At 30.0% G+C, this 24,506-nt stretch overlaps 1 protein-coding gene across 4 annotated transcripts in view; it reads left to right on the top strand.

Moving 5' to 3' along the window:
• The window catches only part of LOC126734519 (peripheral plasma membrane protein CASK), a 681,912-nt gene that overhangs the window by 416,956 nt on the left and 240,450 nt on the right, over positions 1–24,506 (top strand). The window contains exon 1 of one of the 4 annotated variants that reach the window (XM_050438190.1): positions 12,630–12,952. The exons of the other annotated variants lie outside the window; for them this stretch is intronic. Within the exon in view, the coding sequence (XP_050294147.1) occupies positions 12,902–12,952 (51 nt within the window). The 5' untranslated portion in view covers positions 12,630–12,901. Of the gene's footprint in view, positions 1–12,629; positions 12,953–24,506 lie in introns of those variants that run through there. 4 annotated transcript variants of the gene reach the window in all.

Genomic DNA, 24,506 nt, shown 5'->3' with positions numbered 1-24,506 from the left:
GCACTTGTGAAATAGCCAAATTGCAATTAAAGTTATTATTAAAAAAATATATATTTTTTTTAAATTAGTGATTTGTTGGAGAAGTTTTGAAGAAGTTTGAAGAAGAAGAGATTACTAAAGTCCTGTAATTAGGGTTGTTTTAATTTTAACACTAATCTGGCTTTTAATTCTTAAATACATACTTGTCAGATCTTGACTTGGAGTTTTTTTAATGTAGGGCTCTTTGAGAATATTGGACTTATGAAACTTACTGCCATTCACTCTAGTTTCCTAATCCTTTATAATCAATATCTATATTTTTTGACTACATATTCTCTCCAAAATTGTACTACCCTACCTTGCTTTACCTTTAATTCCTACTTATTTAGGCTTTTAACTTTCACAACCTAATTCGATAGAATAGCGGCTTCTTAGGTTTTTGTTACCCCATCTCAAGGGGCTGTAACAGGTCTTATTGTTAGATGAAAGGCTTTTGACGTGTAACAGATTCCCTACTGTTACAGATTCGAGGCTGTTTTAATTAAATTGAGTAGAATGCTAAATAAGGCAACCTTTTTGATTAAATGAACATTTATTTAAAAGCGACTAAAAAGCTAAAATGTTCATTATTCATTTATAAGTAACATAATTTAAACGTAAAGAAAATGAAATAAATTTGTATCTATATGTACTTAAAGTTCATTTTATAAATTCTTTATGCTATTCATTATTTCTTAAGTATTTTACCCAATGATATCATTTAAAATTAATAAAACTACACATTTTCTCTCGAAACTAGAATTGAACCACAATCTAAAACTGACGTTTGTTTTAGATTTGAGAGATGTAAGAAAAACAGAAAAATTTTAGGATGGTTTTTGACAGTACATAAATTTAATTATTGTCTTGCTTCTAGGAACGTTCTCTTTTTCCAATATTGTTTTTTGCACTATATTTTGGCTTAAGACCAATGGATAATGTTAAAGGCATGTTCAGCTACTCCTGATTTGAAAACTTCTAATATAAAATATTAAGCAATTCAGGCTGCCCAACATATAGCTTTGGCTCCGATAGGTATATGACATATCGGAAGAGTTAAAGTTACATAATTCTATATATAAAGGTATTTCAGAGAAAATTCAACGAATTACCAGGAAGTAGAAAACCGCCAAAAATTTGGAGAATACCAATATTAAGAACAAACCTAGATTTCTTTATACAGACTAAAGATAATAACTAACAAATACACTGCTTATAGGATGGCTACTACATAAGTGAGACCGAGTGCCAACTATTAATAAGAGCCAATGAATGTGATAGTCACAGGAGGAGTTTCCCGATCAGAAGGAGCTACATATTCTTTGACTAATAGCCACAATATTCATTGATATGATATATTGAGTTTAAAATCTTATGCAAAAAGCAAGACTAGAAAAAAGAAATTTGCTTGACACAAAGGAGTTAATAATGGAATATCCTCTGCTAAAATGTTTAGAGTCAGTTGATTTCCACTTTTCATGATATTGAATAGTAGTCTGTAAAAAAGTGGATTGCTTTTAGTTTCATGGCTGGTGGACATACTTGCCGAGCGAAACGCAGTGTTATTTTTAAGGAATAAAGACAATACTACACTCTTTTTTACTTTAATATTATTCAACCTTTAAAAATACGTATCGGGTTATATATATACGTAAAACAAATGGTAAGTTTCACCTTACCATTTGTTTTATTCCGTTACTTTAAAATATACTAAAATCCTTTATTAGTCACTTTACTATCTGCACTTACCTTTTGCTTTAAGAAGTTGCTAAACTTTATAAACCAACACCAAATTTACAGCACACATTTATTATTTTTAACTCTAATATAAATTATCATACTTTCCAGTAACTTCACTAATCTTATCAAAGGAAGTTTCTTGATGTACCTTCTAGACTTAATTGTTTCTAAAAGTATAAAGACAGCTTAGTTCAAAGTATTCCCTATTTCAAACAAAGGAAATATAAATTGCTATATTACTATAAACTTGCCAGACCTAAGAAATGGAGACGCCTGTTGGAAAATATCAGAAACTTTGTACTTTCTTAAATATTAAGAAGTTCAATTATTGTAGAACAAAATTCAACGTACACCAATCACGGTTTCCATCTGAGCAGGCTGCAGACTTAATTTGTGTTAATTCCGTTTGTAATTTTAGATATTGAAGAAACTTTAGCCAGCGAGATCGGATTCGTCGAATGTTTGAAGTCGAGTGCAAAGTAATTACATTTTATTTAAAATTAAGTTTAGTCAGGGTTGTTGGATGTCAGAGCAAGCTTTAAACAAAAACTTAATTACGAATGCAAACATTTTTAATTGGAATAAAATAAAATTTACTAGAATAACTTAGATGCTGTGAAATGCGCGGAAACATGTTGCAAACTAATTTTATAGCTAAAATTTAATCTTGTTCGCCTTTTAAAAATGACGCTTTTTAATTTGAGCTTTGGCTTTGCGCGATGCATTTACCTTTATTATTTTACCTACTCGTGTTAGTTTTTACATTTTACATTTTAAATGCTGTTCTCCTTAAGAGACTCCTTTGTAACATGTAAAAATTTTGATATAAACGTATTTAGTTATTGTATTTTATTATTGTTTTATTTACTTATTTTATTGCGTATTGCGTCACTATTTCAGAAAAAGTGAATTTAAGGACTCGTTATCTCATATGCTTAATTATTAAAAAGAAGAAGAAAATAGACTTGTTCACGTATTTAAAAAAAATCTAAACTTGTTATATTTAATCCAATCTAAGTTCAATAAATCTTAAACCCATAAAAGATTTTTTTAATATACCTAGGAGCTGAGGTTTTATTTAACTACCTCTGAGGTGGTGTCTTCTTTTTTATTCAAACTTAGTTTTAATCTTTTAATGAATCTTTTCCCGAAGATGCTAACATCATTAGCAAAACACGTCTCGAGAGTAAAACAAAGAGTTTTGGTTAGTGGTAAAACTGTCTCGTCATTTGAGTATGACACCAAAGGTTCCAACCATAGGACTATAGTCGCCTTCGCTCTTATCGTGCGGGTTCAAAGGTCACTACGTAATATGAATCAAATTGAAAAATCAGTGGCTGCCAAAATGTTATTTCCTTGAAAGTTTGACAATATATTGAACGCCGTCTTGTGACATATTAAAGCCGCGTATACACCTTGGATCATAATTATTAACCGACGTGATGCCTTTAACGCCGTAAAAATGTCTGCGGAATACTACGTATCCGAGATTCGACATGTAAAACATACGTTGGTTATTTCCTTTGATGACGTGAAAAAGCCCATAAGTATAAAGCCCGTTGGGTATACGCCTCATCGGTATAGGCCTAGAATCCCCGATATTCTGCTAAGTTGCTAGATATAATATTTACTTTTCTTTTTTGAAAAATTGTCCGAAATAGACGGAATTGTCAATAACAATTTTTCTTTACGCAATAATATCTAAATCTAAGCTTTTTATATTTTTTATGAGAGCAAAAATGCCTCCCTAGCCTTTCATTAAAATTGTACATATTTCATTTAAAAATGGTTGTTACCTAAATTTTTGAGAAATTAGTATACGATTTAGCATGACCCTATGTATGACCCTATGTATTTATGTGTGATTGTGTTTTTTTGTAATAATTATTGGAAAACTATACATTTTGGTATAATGACAAACAATTAATTTGTATTGTGTGTGATGCAGTGCAGTTAGAGACCAGAAAACTACTTTCTTTGTTTAAAGGCAAGTTCATGTTACAATCTCACTTTTAAAATGACATTTTAATATTATGATTTATTATTTGTCGTTCGACCCAATCTATACGTTGTTGCACAGAAAATTAAAAAAGTTGTGTTATCTTTTCTTTTATATCAGTTAAAAGTCAAAAAAAGATAAAAAAAAACTAAAAAAAAAACTGGTGAATGCGGCGTGCATTTCTATCTCCCAGGGCATTCACCAATTTATTTACTTAGCTTTTTTTAAAAAGATAAATACGAGGGGAGCTACGACAGTTCTTTAAAATGTCGTTTTCTTATTAATATTTATTTATTTACACATTACAAGGGAAAAAAGATTGAAACTAGCTATTAAAAAAATGGAGAATGCGCCGGACATATCTATCTCCCAGCGCATTCACCAATTTATTTACCTAGCTTTGTTTAAAAAAAAATTTGTACTTTTTAATCATACCTAAATAATAAACGAAATGCAAAAAGAAAACTAATTATTTTAATAACGAAAAAAAAAATTAGGGATTGCTTAGAATGTACAAGAAGAAGTAGCTAAAGCGCTTGGAATTAGTTTAAGAATGGTGCAAAAGGTTGTATATGAAAACAAGAACAATCTTATTTCCAAGCAGGAAACAAAGTGTAAAAGGAAAAAGCCGAAGACTGAAGATTTAAAACTAATTATAACTATCATTATCACTAACAGAGTCGGAAAACTCTTCGTCATTTTCCGAATTCTCTTCAAATGGAGCAATGATCAATGGTTCAACTTGGATATCGAGTACTTTTTTTCTCTTTCACCAGGTTCTAATAACGTTTTCTGTGTGATCCACTGATTTCCGCCAATACTCCTTTGTGATGTGATTCAATGCCTCATTCCAAACAGCTTTAACCTGGTCAGATCTAAGCCCAGCACCCACATGCTTCTTATAATAAGATTTTGACCCTGCCCATTTAAGCTCAATGGCATTAAAATGACAATGGTATGGTGGCAATCTTAAAACTTCATGGCCATATTCACGTACTATTTCGTCAACAGCATATATTTTTGGTCTTTTCAGCGATTTTGCAATTGAAAGAAGTTCGGATTTTAGCATATATGGCAAGGGATTCTGATTTTCTTTTACTAACCATTCATAAATTTCGCTTTTTCTCCAACTTCCATTTGGTTGTTTATTCAAAATTCTTGAATGATACGACGCATTGTCTAATACTATTAAGGAAGGTTCTTGCAAGTTCGGTATTAACTGTTCCTTTAACCATTTTTCAAACATTTCGCAATTCATATTGTCATGATAATCCATACCTTTAGATTTAGAAGAAAAAATTAAACTTGCACCTGGAACGAATCCCGTTGAAGACCCGGCATGTAAAATAATAAATCGTTTTCCCTGACCATATACTTTTTTCTTTTCACGCTTTTCACAGATTCATCTTGTTTCATCTAAGAATACCACTTTCCTTAACTTTGATTTTTCATTTTTTGTATATTATCTTAAAAATCCTATTCGTTGGCTCACAATATTTGGTAGTTCACACAAATATCTTGTATTGCAGTCTTTTTTATAGCAAAAACCTATGCTTTTAATTAATTTTGATAAAGCAGAAAGTCCAATTTCCAAAGTGCCGCGTTGCTTTAAAATATCCCTCAGAAATGGCAGCGTTATATTTGTTTTTAGCCTATATAGTTCATAAATCCTATCCCTTACTTCCATTTTTATACATTCACTTAAATCTTCAGTCTTCGGCTTCTTCCTTTTACACTTTTTTTCCTTCTTGGAAATAAGATTGTTCTTGTTTTCATATACAACCTTTTGCACCATTCTTAAACTAATTCCAAGCGCTTTAGCTACTTCTTTTTGTACATTCTTAGGCAACCCTTTATTTTCTTTTTCGTTCTCGAAGTAATTAATAATATTAAGTACCATTATTTTGGCTTGAGGATTTAGAAATCCACAAAAAGGCTTTTTCTTTTCCATAATTTGAAATTTAAATTATCTTGTGACAAATAATGTCATCCGTCAATCGAAACGAGACAGGCATGTTTGTTATGAAAGTAATTGTTTTAGAACCACTGACATTTATCATTTTATCTTCTTTTGATACATTAACGCTGCATATATCTGTTTCGTTTATCTGACGCGTTGTGGTTAAAAACCGTTGTTGCGCAAATTGAAATGAAACGTAACTACAAAAGTTTGTCGTTGATAATCCGATACACCCGCACGATAAGAGCGATTTTGACTATATCAATGTTACTAGGTGTATCGGTGGGCGACTTCCATGTATATAGCCTTCTCTTTAGCATTTTTTTGTTCTCTAAAGCTTACTCAAATGCAATGTCAACATCTCGCGAAAAAAGGTGTAAAAAAATTAACCCTTAAATTTAAATTAGAGTGAGGTTATTGGAGTCTATCCGTATAATTCTCTATCCCTAAGGTTTTTGATAGCTTCGTAGTTAATTATTTGAATTGGATTTGTAGGGAGATTTTCAGTTCAAATTTACTTGTTTATCACATTAAATTCTCGGATATTTTTTAGGTAGGTATTAAGTAGATGCTAAGTGCTACTGAATTTTCTAAGGAATTTGACAGGGTTAAGTCACGCAAAAGGGACGTAACACAAGGTGGATATTGCTCTGTTTATTAACAACCTTAAAAATATCCTGGAAAATTGTAAGTTTTAATTGCTTTAATTTTATTGTCTTAAGGCTCCTGATATTATTTAGTAACCAAAAAGTTAGAATATGTTCATTTTAAACATTGGATGGTATAAAACTGAAGCTAAATAAAGTAGGTAACTAATTACTTAGATATAGTGTTTGCTTCTAAATTAAATTTTAATAAACATTTACTTCTACTAGTGGTGAAAGCTAAAAGAATGTTAAATTTTGTTCTTTTTCTTATTGGGAAGAAAATTTCCAAGCTCTATGCCAAGAAAGTGAAATCGATTTATGTAGGGTTAGTGAGATGTCACCATATTTTAATTACATTTTATCTGAATTTCATTACCAACTACAACTATTATCCAATAATTAAATAGCAGTAGATTTAAATGGCAATATATTTTGTCCAGATTTATTTTCCCAAGTTAAGTTGCTTTTTCTCAGAGAACGCTGATATAAAATAATTTATTTTCTATTGGATTTCATAAAACAACTATTTATTTTTGTACAAAATTACTTTAATGTGCATATCTATTATATAATAAAATCTATTGCGTTTAGAATTGATGAATTATGTTTTTTCTAATAAACTTTTAAATTTAAGATGAATCTATTTTATTAGTTATGTTATTCGAAACTTATCGTTAGTACTTGTAATATATTTACATATTATAATTTTATTTTTAATAGGGTTAAATAAATAAGTAAACATAAAAAATTTATTTATGGGACATTATAATTTAAATTGTTCCTTTGACTTCCCGATGTAGCATTCAAGCATTTTTTCTAATTCTCTTAAGTTCATACCTCTTTTCAGAAGTCATAGTAAAAGTACTAAATAAAATCATTACATAACTTACCCTAATAATTATATTTTTAAATAATATTTTTACAGAATGACAATATTACCATAATTGGTTACAATAGCAATTTACATCTTAAGGAACTTGATAATAAGCTTTGTGTAAATAAGGCAGATCTGTTTCGTTAATAATTTGGATGCTTTTATCTGAGATTAAACAGCTTCTCCATTTAGCCAGAAATGATATTTTCATGACGTTCTGCATAATTTAAACTCAGTTTCGTTAGATAATAACGGGATATGAAATCTCGGGAAGAGCTCTTTTCTCCCAAAATGACATCATTTTACTAAACGCTGTAAGAATTAAACGCTGTAAAATTATTTTCTTAAGTTTCAAGTTTTGGTGAGTGTAAGTTAATATTTTAAAAGAGGAAAACATTGGCCTAAAGGGTTTTAAGTATAAAATTTATTTATTGTGGCTATGTAAATAAATATAAATAATTGAGATGAAAAAAACATGTTGATTTTTAACAAAATCATGAAATTTAAATTTAAATCTAATATTTAAGAATAGGGAGAGAAAATTATAATATCTAACCTAAGTTTGTTTAACCAGGTCTTAAAATGATATATATAAGGCAACAAGTAATTGGATAAATTTCTTTGGAAATCTGAATAAAGTTTAATGAATAAATTTAGTTTTACATGGACTATAAGAAATACAATGGGTAGGGGGTATTTAAGTTTTAAGTTTTCAATAAGGAATTAATATTCATTTCTTAAATTTTTTTAGGAAATACTTGAAAATTTGTACAGCTCCACTTCATTTTCTATTACAATATGATACAAATTTTTACTATTTATCTTATTTAAGAGTTAAGTATCTAATCTGTTTTTATTATATATGGTATTTTGTAAACCTATTTAATATTATCTCTATAAAAATATAATATATCGAAATATAATTTCTATTGTAAATATGCAGTAGGTATCAGCCAAATGGAATTAATTCCAAAATAAATAAAAGGGTTTTTTTTTAATATTTTTACTTTCCTATTTTTTTTTGCAACAAAAAAAAGTATTATATATATTTCTTCAGAATATTCTCGACATATTTCAGGTACAATATCCTATACTAATAATATACTACACTCAATACTTATTTCCAATATCTATCTTGGCAACGGGAAAGTAAACATAAGCCATTTCAACATACAACATACAACAACATAAAATTGTGTTCTTCACTTTTCGTTGATTTAAGATGCTTGGCTTTGGAAACTATTATCTCTCAGCAATATTTATTAGGGTCATAGTCATTTGAATTTTGTTTACTGCTTACCAGAAGAATGGTTCATTTAACAGAAACATATAAAATCATAAATGCAGATGATTTGTAAGGAGATTATTCGAACAGTGAAAAAAATAAAATGCATCTCCATAAATTGATCAACCGAGATCCAACCATCAAGAATTCATGGAAGTCGATTTTAATAGAAGATTGGATTTTTGTGAACAAATGGTGATAAAGATAGATAAAAATTATATGCAGTCAGAGCACGTTTTCTTTTCTGATGAGCGCACCTTTTAACTTCATGATAATTGACGCTATGGTTTTAAAGAAAATCCTCACTAGTTGAGAGAACAACATATCTAACACCTTGAAAAGGCAATGTCTGGGCAAGAATTATTAGAGATCATATTATAGGTCCCTTGTTCATCGATGGAAATTTAAATAGTGATAATTATTTAACACTGCTCCAAAATAACGACGTGCCAACTTTGACAAATTTATAGCTTGACCCAGCAAACCTACAAATTCCAGCTAATATCATATGGTTTCAGCAAGATGGAGCATCACCCCGTTACCAAATCAATATCCGGCAGTACCTCAAGCAAATATTTCGAAATCACTGGATAGGGAGACGAGGACCGATCGAACGGCCAGCATGATCTCCTGGTCTGACATCATTAGCTTTCTTTTTATAAGGATACATCACAAATATTATCTACAAAACTAAACCCCTCGACTAAGCTGTCTTAAAAGGACGTATAACGGTTGTGATTAGTTCGATCACGCCTGAGATGTTGAGTAACGTTAAAAGAAATGTATATATGTTACCAGGGCGTTTGTGGCAAACATATTGAACATCTCCCATATTGACATTAATGTTTTTTTGTTGTTTTATTAAGAAATAAACCAACTAATTTTCTTTGTTTTTATTGTTAATTTTTGGAATCAATCGGAATACACTTCATATCTTTGAAGCAGTTGAAAATTGGTAAGGGATATTGTACATGAAATATGTCTAGAATATTTTGAAAAATCCAAAAGTTGTATTGCATTTAAAATATAAAAGTTGAGACTATCATGACATACTACCTTGTATAATATTTTTTTTGTTGAAAATAATAGGTAAGCAAAAATAGCAATTGACGTGCTTTTTGGAAAGTCTCCCGATTTATTTATTATGAAATTTATTCGATTTGGCTGATAAAAACTGTATATTTTCTACCACATATTATAACTCAAATTCAAAGTTAACAATAAATTAAATTATTACAATAGTTTGGTTAAAACCCATTCAATATTTTTTTTTACTCAAAGTTTTTAAAAACCTATATTCAGACAAGCTTAATATTCAAGGAATTAACAATATGAGGTATGAGGTATGTAAAAATCGGTATTGTCAATATTAAATTGCGGTAAATTTACAGTACTTTCAATATTCCAGATACTCTAACTATTAATATTATGCTAGTTTTAGTGAAATCTGTTGCTTCCAAGGCTGGTATCTTGTTGGTCACCTTTTTGACGTCATTTTGTTAACCTCCTAGTACCCTATTCGGTACTGTTGGTGCCTCGACAGTGTTATCATTGGATTTTCAATAAAGTTCTTCTAAAGTTTATTTTTCCGATTAATATCGGATTACACCCTTACACACACTATCACTCTTACTCTATTTTCATTTTTAAGTTATTATATCGATGCTTCACAATCACTCGTCTTTAATAATTTCCTTATAAACGAATTTTATCCTTGCTCTAGATTTTCTTAATTTGTTGGGGTTGCATAAACTATAAATCTTGTCTTATCTCATATTAGTATCATGGAGTTAAATCTGGACATTACGCTGGCCAAAATATAAGATTTCTCCTTCTCTTTAGGGTTTTCTTATAATGCACAGGACAAATGATCAAATTTTATTCACTCTATAAGTATGACTAAAAAAGGTCTCCATTTCTTTGCTCTTTTTCTTTTGCAAGTGATTCTCTCGAAAATTTTAAAAGATTTCTTGAATTAATTTTTTTTAGTAAAAATGCATAATTCTTTGGTTAACCTGATTACCAACCAACTTACTTGAATGTTTAGAGTTCTATCCTTGTGATTTTAATTCCATTAACAGAATGTTTGTCTATGTGAAAGCCCTGCATCTGAATTAATTATAAAGTCTTAAAGTTCAGCTCTCTTCAGATAATTTTTGTCTAATCTCTTGCCATAACCCTTAATATTAGAATGGCATCATATTAAGCACCTAAATAATATCTATTGTTTAAGCGAATTCAGTATTTTCTGAAAATACAGATTTCAAAATCGTAAAAGCATGTATTCAGTCACTAATTACCATGTATAAATTAAAAAAAAAAAAAACGATATGAGATATCGCAAATGTACTTCTGCAATTTTCCAGCGGGTTTAGAACAAACTTCAAATTTGACGCCTGCTTTACTTATACTTTAGAGATGTTAAAATTGATATACATTAACATTTTTCTTACTAAGCTTTATCCTATTTCAACTTTCTAACATAATAGCTTAAGTTTATTGTGAAATAATAGGTTTGTAGACAAAGACAAGTTATATGCCAGAAACCTATACAGCACCAATATGATTTCAAATTTCATCAAATGGCGAAACAATACAATGCACGAGAGGAATTTCACTAGTTTAACCTCAGTTTCTGCTGCCAATGTAAATTATCTAAGTTTTAGTTGTGGTAGCTCCGGGCGCAACTCTCCTTAGGAACTTGAAAATCGTCAGTAGTTGTCGTCGATAAATAAATTATAGATCCAGGAAAGTTTGAGGTTATCGTTTTTGCGTAGTTTTATATTTTTCTCATATTTATTCTTCTTCTTACATTTCATAAATAAATCACTTAAATGTGCAAGAACACAATATATCTGGTTAATATTAAAACTAATTGTTAATAGCACTATTTGTATAACTAAATAATCACTCGTTACTCCAATTTCAATGTAGCTAAATAAATAATAATAAAATTGTTGATTTATTTATTACAACTCTGTATTCCATAGATATAATATAGGAGCCGAGTTACAACAATTTTGTAACTCGGCTCCGAGGTTTTTAATTTATGAAGTACGCAATACAAATTCGATAAAAATTTTAAAATCTGTAAAAACAGCCTCACAATTTGCTGCTGAAATATTTTTGCGTTTGAAATAAAATCCAGTTAGCTGTTAATCATGGTTTTAATTTATTATTTATAGAAACAGTACCAGAATGATTTGAAATATTTATTGTGTCTACCATTTTTAAATATAAAAATGTAATAAGTAACAGTAAAAATAAATTTAATTTTTTATATAGATACCAAGGCTACTAATATTTCGCAAAATAAAAATATAGTTTCAAAACATCACTATGTTTTTTTTAAAGGGGCATTTTTTCAAATAAAAAGTCTAAAGAAACTACTGTCAAAGCTAAAAAAATGAAAAATGTATGGCAGTGTTCTCGGACGTAGTTAAAATTTTAATAGTAAGCTAGACTTCTAAAGATATTGTCTAGAAATGGAATTAGAGGCACAGTGCAGAGTTTTTGAAATTTATTTCACTCAGGTAACAATTTGTGGTAACTAGCGGCATGACCTCTTAAAGATTAAGATTGGTATATCTCAGAAACTAGCATTGAGCACTTTTTGTCACATACATTGACTATCTTAACTAAATACCCTATCTATCAGGTTTTACGCAGATGTTAGGGCTGTTATATTCTCTAAAAGAACTTCGAAAACGGACAAAGATAAAATCTTTAATATTATTTAAGTTACAAACTAATTAAATAACTTTGAATTACGCCCTGATATGTTAAAAACCATTATATTGCATTTTCTATGACCAAAGCCAATAGTCCAGCATTTAGTACTCTTTAATATTATCTCCATATTTATGCGTCATTTAGGTGCTAATGAACATTTTGCAACATCAGTGTATAAGTATATCTTATGTATAGTATTTAATATCGATATCTCTGTAAATAAATAAATAAACATCCTGATTTTAATGAGAATTGTGCGAAGGTGCTACTAGTTTTTTTAATAAGTCAATTTTTTATGTTTTATTACAAAATTTACGAAAAACGCAAATCTTTAATTTTCAATTTTAGCAACGGTTTCTTTCATAAAAAACATGAGCCTTAAAGAAGAACAATATAAAAGTAAAGTAACTACCACAAGAACTGAAAAAAGTTTAGAATTATTCGCGTGTTTCGGGTAACCAACCTGGATCCATATGGTGACCCAGATGGATGGCAACCACAGAATCCGTACTATGGTCGCCATCCCACATCCCTTCCGCCATTTTGGTGCGAACAACGGCCTGGACGATCATCCGATCCAGTCACACCAGTTGGCGGACCCTATCACGGAGCTTGCCCAGTGCACAGCCCTTTTAGGTATAGAGCTATGGCCAATGGTGGACCGGATTATCATCATTTCATGCATCGATCACATCAGGTATGTTATAAATTGGTTTATAATAAAAAAGATTATAAATAATTACCACAAGTTCGAATACGAATTAGAAATATAGTATTTTACAAAGCATTCAAAGATTCTTTTTCAAATATTCGGTTTATACTCAGTATTACACTTCACTAAACTTTATTCATTGCTATAACAAAAAAATATTTCCTAATATTTTATTAGAATTAATAATAAAATAATGCAATTCTACTTCCCTATTATTGAAATTTTGATGCTTTGGAGTATTTATCCTCTTCTTCTTCTTCTTGTTTAAGAGCCTTATCTCTTTCCGAACATTGACAATCATTAGATGCTGTACTTTATCGACTGCTTTTCTAAAGAGACTTATTCTAGTCTTACTACACTATTGTTACAAATTCTTTAACCACGATAATCTTCGACGCTCGGGTCCTCTTCTGCCTTTGATTTTAGTTTGTATTATTAATTTAAAAAGTTTCTATTTTTTGTTTCTGAGAAGATGTCCAAACTATTCCAGCTTTCGTTCTTTAAGTGTGAGCATGACTTCGAGATATTTTGACATTCTCGCAAGCACATCTACACTTCGCACTCTATCCATCCAGAATATTTTTAACATCCGTTGATAGGTCCATAATTGAAAAGCTTCCATCTTTTTACACATGTGTCTGTTGGAGTCCACACCTTAATTCCAGATTCTAGAAAATCCAGAAGACGTAACAATGTAATTCTTTAGTTTGGACGGAGAGCGACATACCTCAGCAACGGCAAAACAGACTTCTTTATGTCAGACTTGTTTAATTCGGGCATGGACCTTCTGCATAGTATCCCAGTATTCTTTGACCTGGCATCGAAGATATTTATATAATTTTGTTGGTTCTGTACCTATAGAATACCTTCGGCAACCTGCTTCTTACTAATCACCATCTATTTGGTTTTTTAATTTTTAAATTTCATTCACATTCGCGCTATTAGTTATTATATGGCAAGCAAGATCTGCAGACTCCCCAACGAGTTCGCGATTATGTGGGTGTCGCTACCGTACCTAAAGTTACTTAAGCTTACGCCATTAATAAAAATTTCTTTAGAGCAGTTTTCCAGGGCACCCTCGAATATTTTATTGTAAAAGACACAACCCACTTTGATACCCCTTTTGATTCGAACTTTGCATCACATCTGTTGATCTAACCTAATTTGCGCAGTTTGGGTCCAGTAAAGATTTGCAATTATTTTGGAATCCCATCATCTAGGATAGATTTTCACAAGCTTTTCATGTGGCACCACGTCACCCTGATTATTGCTGGATGGAGCACTGGTGCAGACGATTGTAAAATTGTATTACATCTTGTAAAAATATAGGGTTTAATTGTAGGGTAATTATTAAGCATTTCGAAAGCCAACCTCGTATATTTAAGGTATTGAGGAAGTAAAATATCGATTATCAATGTTGCTGTACTTATGGATATCAGTTATCGTACAATTTAAAAATACTTATCAAAATTCAAAAGATTAAGAGAAATTAAATAAAACTTTTCTAGTAAAAATATTATAAAATAATCCAGAATTAAATGAAAAATTAAACAATACGCACTAAGTAAACCTAGCAAATATAAAGCAACTTTAATAGAAATACAGTACATACAAGAACTACGTAATATTCCTAAAAAGCCATAGTGGAGTGAAGAAATTCCTCAAGTGAGTAAAATGGGTTATTAATTAGGATATATTTAACGTTATTTTTGAATATATAAAGTGGCCAAAGCCTTACAGAGCCTGGCAAGGCATTAAAAAAGTTTACACCATAGTAAGAAGCCCCGCTTTTTGGTCAGAGAGTCAATGAGGGTGGAATTGAGAAGCTAATAAAGGAAAAAGTTAAACAACTAATAGTTAATAAAGAAATTTATAGTTTGTATATATAAAAAACTCTATATCGTATCCGCAATTTCAAAATCTTAATTCAAAATCAAATAATATAACTATGAACATGTGTAAAGCGTATATTTGCATCAGCGTTTATTAAGACAGAGCAAGTTAGTTTTTAAATTGGATTTGAAGAACGTCTTCAGCTCTGGTATTTGACAACATAAGGATTGAATATTAAGATGCAATAAAACTATTTAGGACAATTTGTATTTATTGTGGTTGCTTATATTTGTAATTTTTCTTGTGGTAATATTTTGCGCCTTCGGTTTATAAACTTATTAATAGCTACTCCACTAGACCATGTCTAAAAATCCAAAACTTTCATGGTATATTTTGTAGACAGTTAAAATTCCAGATAAAATGAAACAAGTAATGTACCCTATTGAGAAACTACAAATATATCATATGAAATAAATTTCATGAGATTCATTTTTCATTTTTTAATTTCTCGTATAACAAAATTTTTATGGATGTCGTCACTTACAAAACAATGCTTAGGAGTAAGTTTAGAAGCTTAAAGTGTAATGGTTTAGCCAAACGATTTCCACACAAAAGTTAATGTATGTTTTTTAAAAGATAAATGTAGCTAGCGTCAAAGTCGCATATTTTAGTTCAATTTATATTTTCCGTAGGGCTGTGTTACAGAAATTGTGATATTTGTGATTTTTTAAGAAGAGACATGATAAAATACTATTCGTATTCTATTTTGGGGGACTCTGTACACAGTATTTTAACTATTATCTTAGCCCTTTAGCTGCAAACGGTAGCTTCTTATTTTTCTGGAATTTTTTATTTATTCTTTTATAATGCTCCTTTTTACGAATTTGGATTGGTTATTTCGTAGGATAATGTTTCTCCTCTCTAACTACAGTCCAACTCAAATTAAACGTAAAAGCAATAAATATTTAATTATTAAAAATTAAATTGAATTAATTGTATGAAATATTTTTATATTATATAAGGCAAAAAAATCGTAAATTCTAAAGTGATTTACAAGTAAATTTTGTAAGATTAAAAATATTTTTGCTCTTTTACTAAGACCATATATCCAATTTAAATTCCTATACTGGCTCAAAAAAACCCCAAGGAGATATTAGATTCTATTTTAAACAGAAGAAGGATATATTGAGCTTAGTAGAGCCAAAACGAGCGACGGCCTTTAATATTCTAAAGGATCTAAACCAAAGCCAGTCTCCTGCTTTATTCATGCAAGTCGCTGAATATAATTCGGAACATATACGATATCTTATAAATAATTTTAAAAGGAAATATTCTATCTAGCAATATCTTTCTACATACTATATTACTTTCTTTGATAATAAAAATAAAGGATAAAATAAAGTAATGAAGAATATAAGAAAAACATACACTGTGCAACAAAAAAATAATCACTTTAAATAATTTTTATTTTTTGTCACATATGTGTTATAACGTCTTTAATACTATTTCATCTTATAATAGTTAATACTTTTTCTGTTTTACGATGTGGCATATTCATCCCTTGAGCAAAATATAAATATAATAAATATATATATTTTTTATACCACGTTTCTTCCAACAGTACAAAATGAGTATACTAATGATAAGAAGAACTTCGCTTTGGATAATTTAATTTTTAATTACGTGCGATCCTGTACATTCTTTTATTTTGCTTATTAGTTTAGTAACCTGTTCTTTTAATGGAAGTTCTGAAAAAAAAAATTAACATGATAAATTTTAATTATTTTAAAATTATTATTACACTATTTTAAAAGATAGTAAGTTTATGTTTTTAATTCGCATTTATTGACTTTTTTTATTAAACATAAATAATTAAGTGGAAACTAATTTTATCGGTTAATTTTTAGGATTTTAATAAATAACCTTGCTAATATTTAACCAAATCCAACAATTATATCAGATAGGGTATCAAACCCATTTAAGTTATGCATTAAATTTAAAACATCTTAACGAAGGCTTTAAAATAAAAAAAAAATATACTTTAGTAATAAGTTCTACTACACACAACATACTTTTAATGTATAAAATGCTTTTAAATATTCCTCTATAATATAATAATATCAGGAGAAACTTAATTGAAATTTAAATAAAAAAATTATAATCTCAAATTTAATGCTTTACTTAAAGAATCTCTATACTAAGAAAGCATCCCCTTTAATTAATAAATTGATTTAGACTTTTACAAAAGATAAGATATTAGGAAATTTTATTTACATTTTATTTAACTATTTACGAGTATTTGCTTACTTATACATTTTATAGTAAATATAGTCAAATTCTTGTACTAAACTTGTGTATTTTCTAAAAACTTGAATCTGGTTTAAGCTAATTTTTTATAATATTCTTTAATCATGTTTTATTATTCTTTTTATGGAGTAATCTTTCCATTAATCAATTTTTGTTGAATAGTTCATAAAACTTAATTCTTTTAAAATAAGCGATAAATATTTTACCAAACACATAATTAACGTCTTCCAAATTTATATTTAACCTTATTTGAGTATAATCTGTTAAGTTTATGACGGGTATTTAGCAACCTATTACTTCAGTTTTAGTTTTATTTACATTTCGTTTTATAGCAGAAGCTAAGTTTATTTAGTTATAATAATTTCTTATCTAGTTATACATAATATATTGTTGCTGCCGTAAATAATTTCTTTAAAGGAGGACAAAGCATAATCAGACTATACTAGTAAATAACTATAAATAAGTTATTAATTTTAAAACTATTAAGATATGGTTTATTACACCCAGTATCAGCGACAGGGCAAAAACATTTGTACCTTTACTTTTGTAATTATTAGACTTTTTTCCTATAGATAATAAATTATGTACTTCAATTTTATAAATTAATTAATCGGAACTATTACTAATTTATTGTATTAGAAATTAAGATTTTCTAATGATATTAAAGTTTTTATATTATATGTGTATTTCACTGGATCTCATATCCATTTAAGTTATGCCGTAATACATTTCTTATTTACAATTCTCTAAAAATAATAGGTAATTAATATATAACAGATTAGACAGCTGCTACATGGTCTGGTGTTGACATGTTTCGTTTTCAGAAAACGGATTCACCGAAAGTCTGAGTACGTGCCAAGATTTTTGTTAGATAATATAAAATGTATGAAAAGGTATTTGTTCTCGACAGATGTTGATGGGAGTATTCGGGCAGAAAATAAATTGGAAATAGCGGAAAAGATGGGATCTCTCAATGAAATGTTTTAAATTGTCAGCAGAACTGTAATTCGAAAAGTATTAGGGTCGCTTTTCAGTATTTGTTATACATAATTATTAAAAAACCGTATAAAACAATTCTAACAAAGTAAAATACTCACGTTGCTTTCATACAAGTTAATAATGTTTAAAGAAAAGGAATATCATATAAATTAAAAAAACATTTTTTTTTGTCTAGTCTATTACAAAACATAATCAAATTATCTCAATCAAAGTATCCCTACCCTTTTTACCCTGTATAATACGTTAATTCCTTAGTCCGTTAAAGGGTATATTTATTTGGCCTGGATATAATGTCCTTCCATATCTAACCCATATTACAACCGGAAGCTCCATAAATCCCAAAACCAATTTATAAAATTTGTTTGCGAGCCATATTTATGAGGTCCCCGTATGATCTTCCCGTAAATCCTGGAATAATACATTCACAAATGTAATTCATTCTAAAATTTACGGGCAGGTGAATACTGAGCCTTTCAAACGCGAGTAATTTTGACGAGGGTCTCTGTTCAAATTAATACTGGGTGTGATTTTCAATATTCTTCTGCTAAAGTTATCTTTAGCATATAAAAGTAGATCATATAACTTATCAGACTAAGACCAGAATAAGTTATATGACCTACTTTCTGATATTTGTATCTAAAATATTTTGATGTGTGTCTGGTGACTTTATTGTAAATTTTGAACGATGTTTTAAACGAAAATTTGATGATTCTGGCTATATTTATAATCACCTAACTAGTTACCGTAATTTCATTAACATATTTTAAAATTCATAATTTAACAAATTTAAAATTTAACACCATTTTTTTTATAAACAAGCTTTTCTAAGTAAAAACGCCAAGTGTGGAGTTCCACAAACATTTAATTGAAAACCATATTTTGGTACTACATGCCGTAGTTGTACTGGATTATTTCTTCATTTGCGTTTGGGTTTGTTTTTTTATATTTATTAGTAAAATTAGATAGGTTTTCTTATATCTTGTATTGTGACAAGATAAGAAATAAATAAATGCAATTAAGATGTTCTGTAATTAATCTAGTGTCCAAGCAAGTCTCTCGCTCTGTAATCTGTAGGATTTGCTCGTGACACAAAATTGTAGAAGTTGATCATTAACTGTTATCGCCCTTGCATGAGGTGTTATTATTCTTTATTATTCAGGATTGTATTTATTATAGAAGAACTGATAGTTAATAGTTTTTTACTAGTTTGTCTCCCTTCTAAAATCAGAGTGGTTTCAAAATTAATATTCTGTAAGATACCGTGCTTTTCCCCTCTTATAACATGTCCAAAATATACCAACTCGCTTTGTTTCGGACTCTGTCTATCCATGATATTTGTAGCAGGCAACGGAAATGCCACATCTCGAACTCTTTTACACTTCTTTATATTGCTAAATGCTGCTCCAGCCTGCTCGATGCGGAACCTTATGTCCTGCGTTTTGTCTCACTTACGGTTCAATAAACATCGCAGATATCTGAAGCTGGAGACTTACTGAATCTGTTGGTTGCTTGTATTCAGGTTTACTGGAAGCTCGAAATTTTTTTTAATAATATTTACCTTTATCCCTCTTTCTTCGCCTTTAGCTACCCTACCCAGTAACGCTGCAAATTATTAGCATTTCTTGCCAATAGAATTGTATCGTCTGCATAACACAAGGTATTTATTACTTCTCCGTTGATAACCATTCCTGCCGGTGCTTTGTCCAATGCGTCGGCAAAAACTGCTCATAGTACTCGTTAAAGAGTGTTGGAGTAAAAAATTCCTTAACTCACAACTCGCTAAATGAAAATGTTCTCGATGGTCGTATCCTTACATTTGACAGCAGCGATTTGGTTGTAATACAGATTCTTTTATAATGCGGACATCTCTTCCAAATTCATATTCTGATGTTGATAAGTTTACCCTCGTCTCTTTCTGGTGATCGAAAAAACATGCATATACATAGGTGAACATGTCCCGGCATCTCCGTATTTAAGAACTGTATCCCGAATGGGACTTCTCTTGTTCCAAGTCTCTTACGAAATCCAAATTGAGTATCAGAGAGGTGTTCCCCGTATTTATGGTATAATGGATCATGTATTATTTTGAGAATAATTTTCAGCATACGGTTCATTAAGCCCTAATCTCCGCATGTTTTTGGCCATGTTTTCTTAGATAGTGTAACGAAGAAGACAGACTCCAACTTGGTCTTTTCCCAGAAACATAGATGGCGTTGAAGAGGCTGATCAATTTATTTGTAGATTGGGCATTGAAAGCTCTATAAGCTACTTTTTACTCGACATTGTCTGGTCTAGCGGACTTTGCAGTTTTAGCTGTCTTGATTACGTAAACCATCTCCACTCGTGTTATTTTTGGGCTCTCATAAGGATTGTCGCAAATGTTCACAGGAAGGCGATCGCTAGAGAAAAGTTGGTCGACAGATAGTGTTGCTTGCCATTTCTGTTTGATAGAAGTGCCGAGGACCGATTACGTCTTTTAAATGCAGCAGCATCTTTAATTTTCATGTATTTCATTCAAAATGTAACTTGTAAGTTGTCCAGGTATTTGTTCCTTTTATTATTTCTCTTCATTTGTTTATTAAAGTCTAAATATTTGGATTTATTATTATTTACATTTTGACGTAATTCCATCAGATCCAAGATTTTTTTGTCATCCAAGGTTTTGTTATACCATTTCTTGACTCTTTGACTTCTGTTTAGCTACTTTTTATTTTATTTTAATCCACGCTGCCTCAGTATCCAGCATGTTCTCGAGATTTAGTTACTGTATAGCTGCATTGACCTTTATATCAACGTGGTCTCTGATTTCAGGTTGTATTTAGCAGCCTTATGTCTAATCGCAATACTGCTGATTTGGGAATTCGACCCTTGAGCTTAAGATCTAATGCAGGGGATTGTGATCGGAGTTAATGTCTAATTCTGGATAGGTTTTGTCTACGCGTATGCCATTTTTTGAACCTATCAGAAACACTATCACAATTTAGTATATATGCATTCAACCTTTTTGCTGGCAGTCGTAAGAAAGTGTTGGCGATGATAAAACTATCTTCTACCCAAAAGTCTTATAGACTTCAGTCGTTGCGTTCATTTCACGAACCTAATCCATATCTTCCGACAATTATCACCGTTTTCGATTTTGCGTTAAAGTCTCCTAATATTATAATTAAATCTTAGTTTTTACAGGCTTTAAGAGCAAGATAGAGTTTGTTATAAAATTATTTAACATCCTCCTAATTCCCGTCACTTGTTGGTACGTACGCTTAAACAATCGTCAAGTTGACGGACTGAGTTGCTAGTTAAAGAACAATTACCTGCTCTGATATTGGCGTATAATTGAGGACTAATTTTTGAATTTTACAGTTGACAATCAGTGTAACACTATTTCTGTTATGCGCATTATTACTTCCTGCGTAGAATAAGTGATACACGTTAATTTTGCATTTGCCTAAATCTGGCCAGTGCAATTTACTCATTACTAGGACACTAGTTTGGAGCCTCTGCATTTTTTTGATAAAGTTGTAGGTCTTGCCTGCTTCTAATATGCTTCTGACATTTTAGCTTTTTCACTATGTTCCGTCAAAGCGGAATGGTTATTTATTTATATATTTTTTCTTTATTGGATCTTGTGTTTAAATATAATTAACATGAGCTTTATTGGTTTTAAATTCTAATCTTATTCTAATTACTTGCGCGGGCTTTTATCGCGTCATAGTGAGACAGCCTTATTCTTTGACCGAGAAGAGCCGCACGCATCACCAGGTAATACTGCAACGAATTTTGATGAGCAGTCGGAAGGAGCGCAAAACCTTGAACCAAATAGGTTACTCTCATATACACACATATTTTTTTGCGAGTGAATTCCAAAGACATAAGACATAAAGTGCCGGCACGCCTTTAAGCAAAATAGCCCTCCGGAGGTGAATGAAAAAGAAGCGACAGCAAGGTAGGCCACCACTTTAATAGGGTTGTCTTAGCCGTCGTAATATTTCATTCCACCAATAAAAATATAGTCCATTATTCTAATTTTACCCTCCACACTATTTCTCGCATTTTGTCTTATTAATTTAAATTTTGCATTGTTTAGCGCTTTTCGCCCCTGGAGCTGTTGAGGAATTCAGGAAATTCGAAACGAAATCTAAAATATAATTTAGAATTCGGTAGAACGTCAAGATTTAGAATATCTTATTCATAAATAGATATTATTCAGTTTGATGAATAGCTTTGTCAGTTTAATATTAAAATGATAAGCCTATAAGTTGGCAAAATTGTCTTATAACAATTACATTAACATCTTATTCTTTAAATTCATACTTTATCATAACTTTTTTAAAAATAATGATAGCTCGCGTTGAAGCAAATATTTAAATGAATATAAATATTTTATATAAGACACCATCGCCCAGCTTATTCAATTTTACTGCTAAGGAATTATTTTAATTAAAATTGTGCTGCCTCGAAAAGAATAGAGAATATCATGTTTACCAATAGAAAACAGACGTATCTTACTTATTATTTTAAAAAGCGTGCTTCTGTTCAACGCAGGTCTTAAAGACAATAAATGATGTGACATTTCCACGTTTTAAAATATTAAATGAATTTTTTTACTATTTTAATTTAAAAAGAGCATAAAAAATCATCTTAAAACACATATTTTATAGCATTATGAATTCTTGCTCATGTTGTCACAAATTGGTTAAAATGCCAGTTAATAATTTTTAAATGAATTTTTGCAAGACCTTTGAAAAATAAGAGCTAAAATATTTTTTCCGCGTTCCGTTTTTTTCGCAAGCCAACTTAAAATGATTTTTAATTAAAATTCCTACTTCTCCGAACGAAAAGAATCCTAAATTGGCTTTTAGACAAAGAGGGTGTTTGACTAGTAGAAGAAGCCTTATTCTAGCCCCAGGCCTGTTTGTATATAGACGCTTTTGCGCTACTAGTATTTTTAATAGGAGAGAATGTCAGGACATTTTTAACATGCTTTCGAGATCGCTTCCGGGATGTTTTTTTATTGGTTAAAACAATCCAATAGTTAAAATAAAACAAATAGATGAATTGATTATGCTTTAGAATTTTTTTTAAACAAATGAATAAGGCATCAGAATAATGTAAAAATGGCAAAGAGAAGATTAAACTAATCAAACATGTTAAAACTTTAAAGAGTTAGAAATTTAGTTACTTATAAATACGAGTATGAATATCTAGAAAAATCTATGTAAAGGTATAATATAATGTGACAATTTCAGAAGTAGTAATGGCTCATAATTTTAATACTGTAAATGATAAAATAAAAAATGCTTAAAACTAGTTCTATAATAATACACAGGGGAAACTAAAGTAATTAATTGTTTAATGGTTGTATTACCATCCTTCCAGCCTCCAGAGGCGCCCTCTTAAAAATTTTAAATTGGTAGGATCTGGTGATCTTGGCGGCTACTCAATAGGTTCTCTTCTACAAATCCATTGGTCTGGATAATGCATATCTAGCCACTGTATAATAGGCAATATATAATGTAGCGATGATCCCTCCCGTTGAAAATGCAATAATTTTTTTTCAAAAAAGAGATCTCCATTTTCATTTATTACATTTACCAATTCTGCTAATACTAAAGGCTCAATAGTTGTTTCTAACATTTATGTTATCAATAATAAGCACCGGCCTAATGAGATTTATTTTTTGAGGATAGTGGGTATGCCCTTCCCTAAAAATACAGAAATTCCCATTACTTCAGTAACGGCAATTTTGCTTGTTATTAATTCTTGATTGTTATTTTGCCGTTTAAATAAAAAGTGTACCCTTCACCGAAACAAATACAGGGTGATTTTTATAAGAAGGTCATGCTTTTGGGGGATGATAGGGGACGTTTAAATATAACTTTTGATATATGACACTATGCGTCGGAAATGCCTCAGAAGCAAAATACAGAGGGTTAAAATTAAAAAAAAAAATTAAGAAATTAATTTTTAGTTTTTTGACTGTTTAAGATATCGGTGTCAAATTTTCTCAATAAAGCTACCTAATAAAGATGCTTTAAATGTAAAAAGTAAATGTTTTAGTTTTAACCAGTGGCGTAGATCAGATAGGCATTAGAGTAATTTTTTAATTAAAAAAAATAGTACGCCACTGATAATCAAAAATTTTAAGAATCCTTGGTTTATTTAACAGAAAAAAGGTATCCTGCATCTTTTTACCAAAAGGCACCATTTTATCAGAATTTAAAAATAAATAACTTTAATAAAAACTAAGGAAAAAAAAATTGGATAACGTTAAAAAATACTAAATAATAAATAATAATAATTAATAATTAATTTAAAAGGTGCTCAAAGTGGCCGCCATTTTGTTGGATACAGAGCCTGCAGCGTAATGTTAAATTGTCGTGAATTTTCTGAATAACTTCAC

Source organism: Anthonomus grandis, chromosome 3, assembly GCF_022605725.1.
Source record: "Anthonomus grandis grandis chromosome 3, icAntGran1.3, whole genome shotgun sequence".
NCBI lineage: Eukaryota > Metazoa > Arthropoda > Insecta > Coleoptera > Curculionidae > Anthonomus > Anthonomus grandis.
The sequence above is the reverse complement of the archived record's forward strand: the minus strand, read 5'-3'. Positions and strand labels throughout refer to the sequence as shown.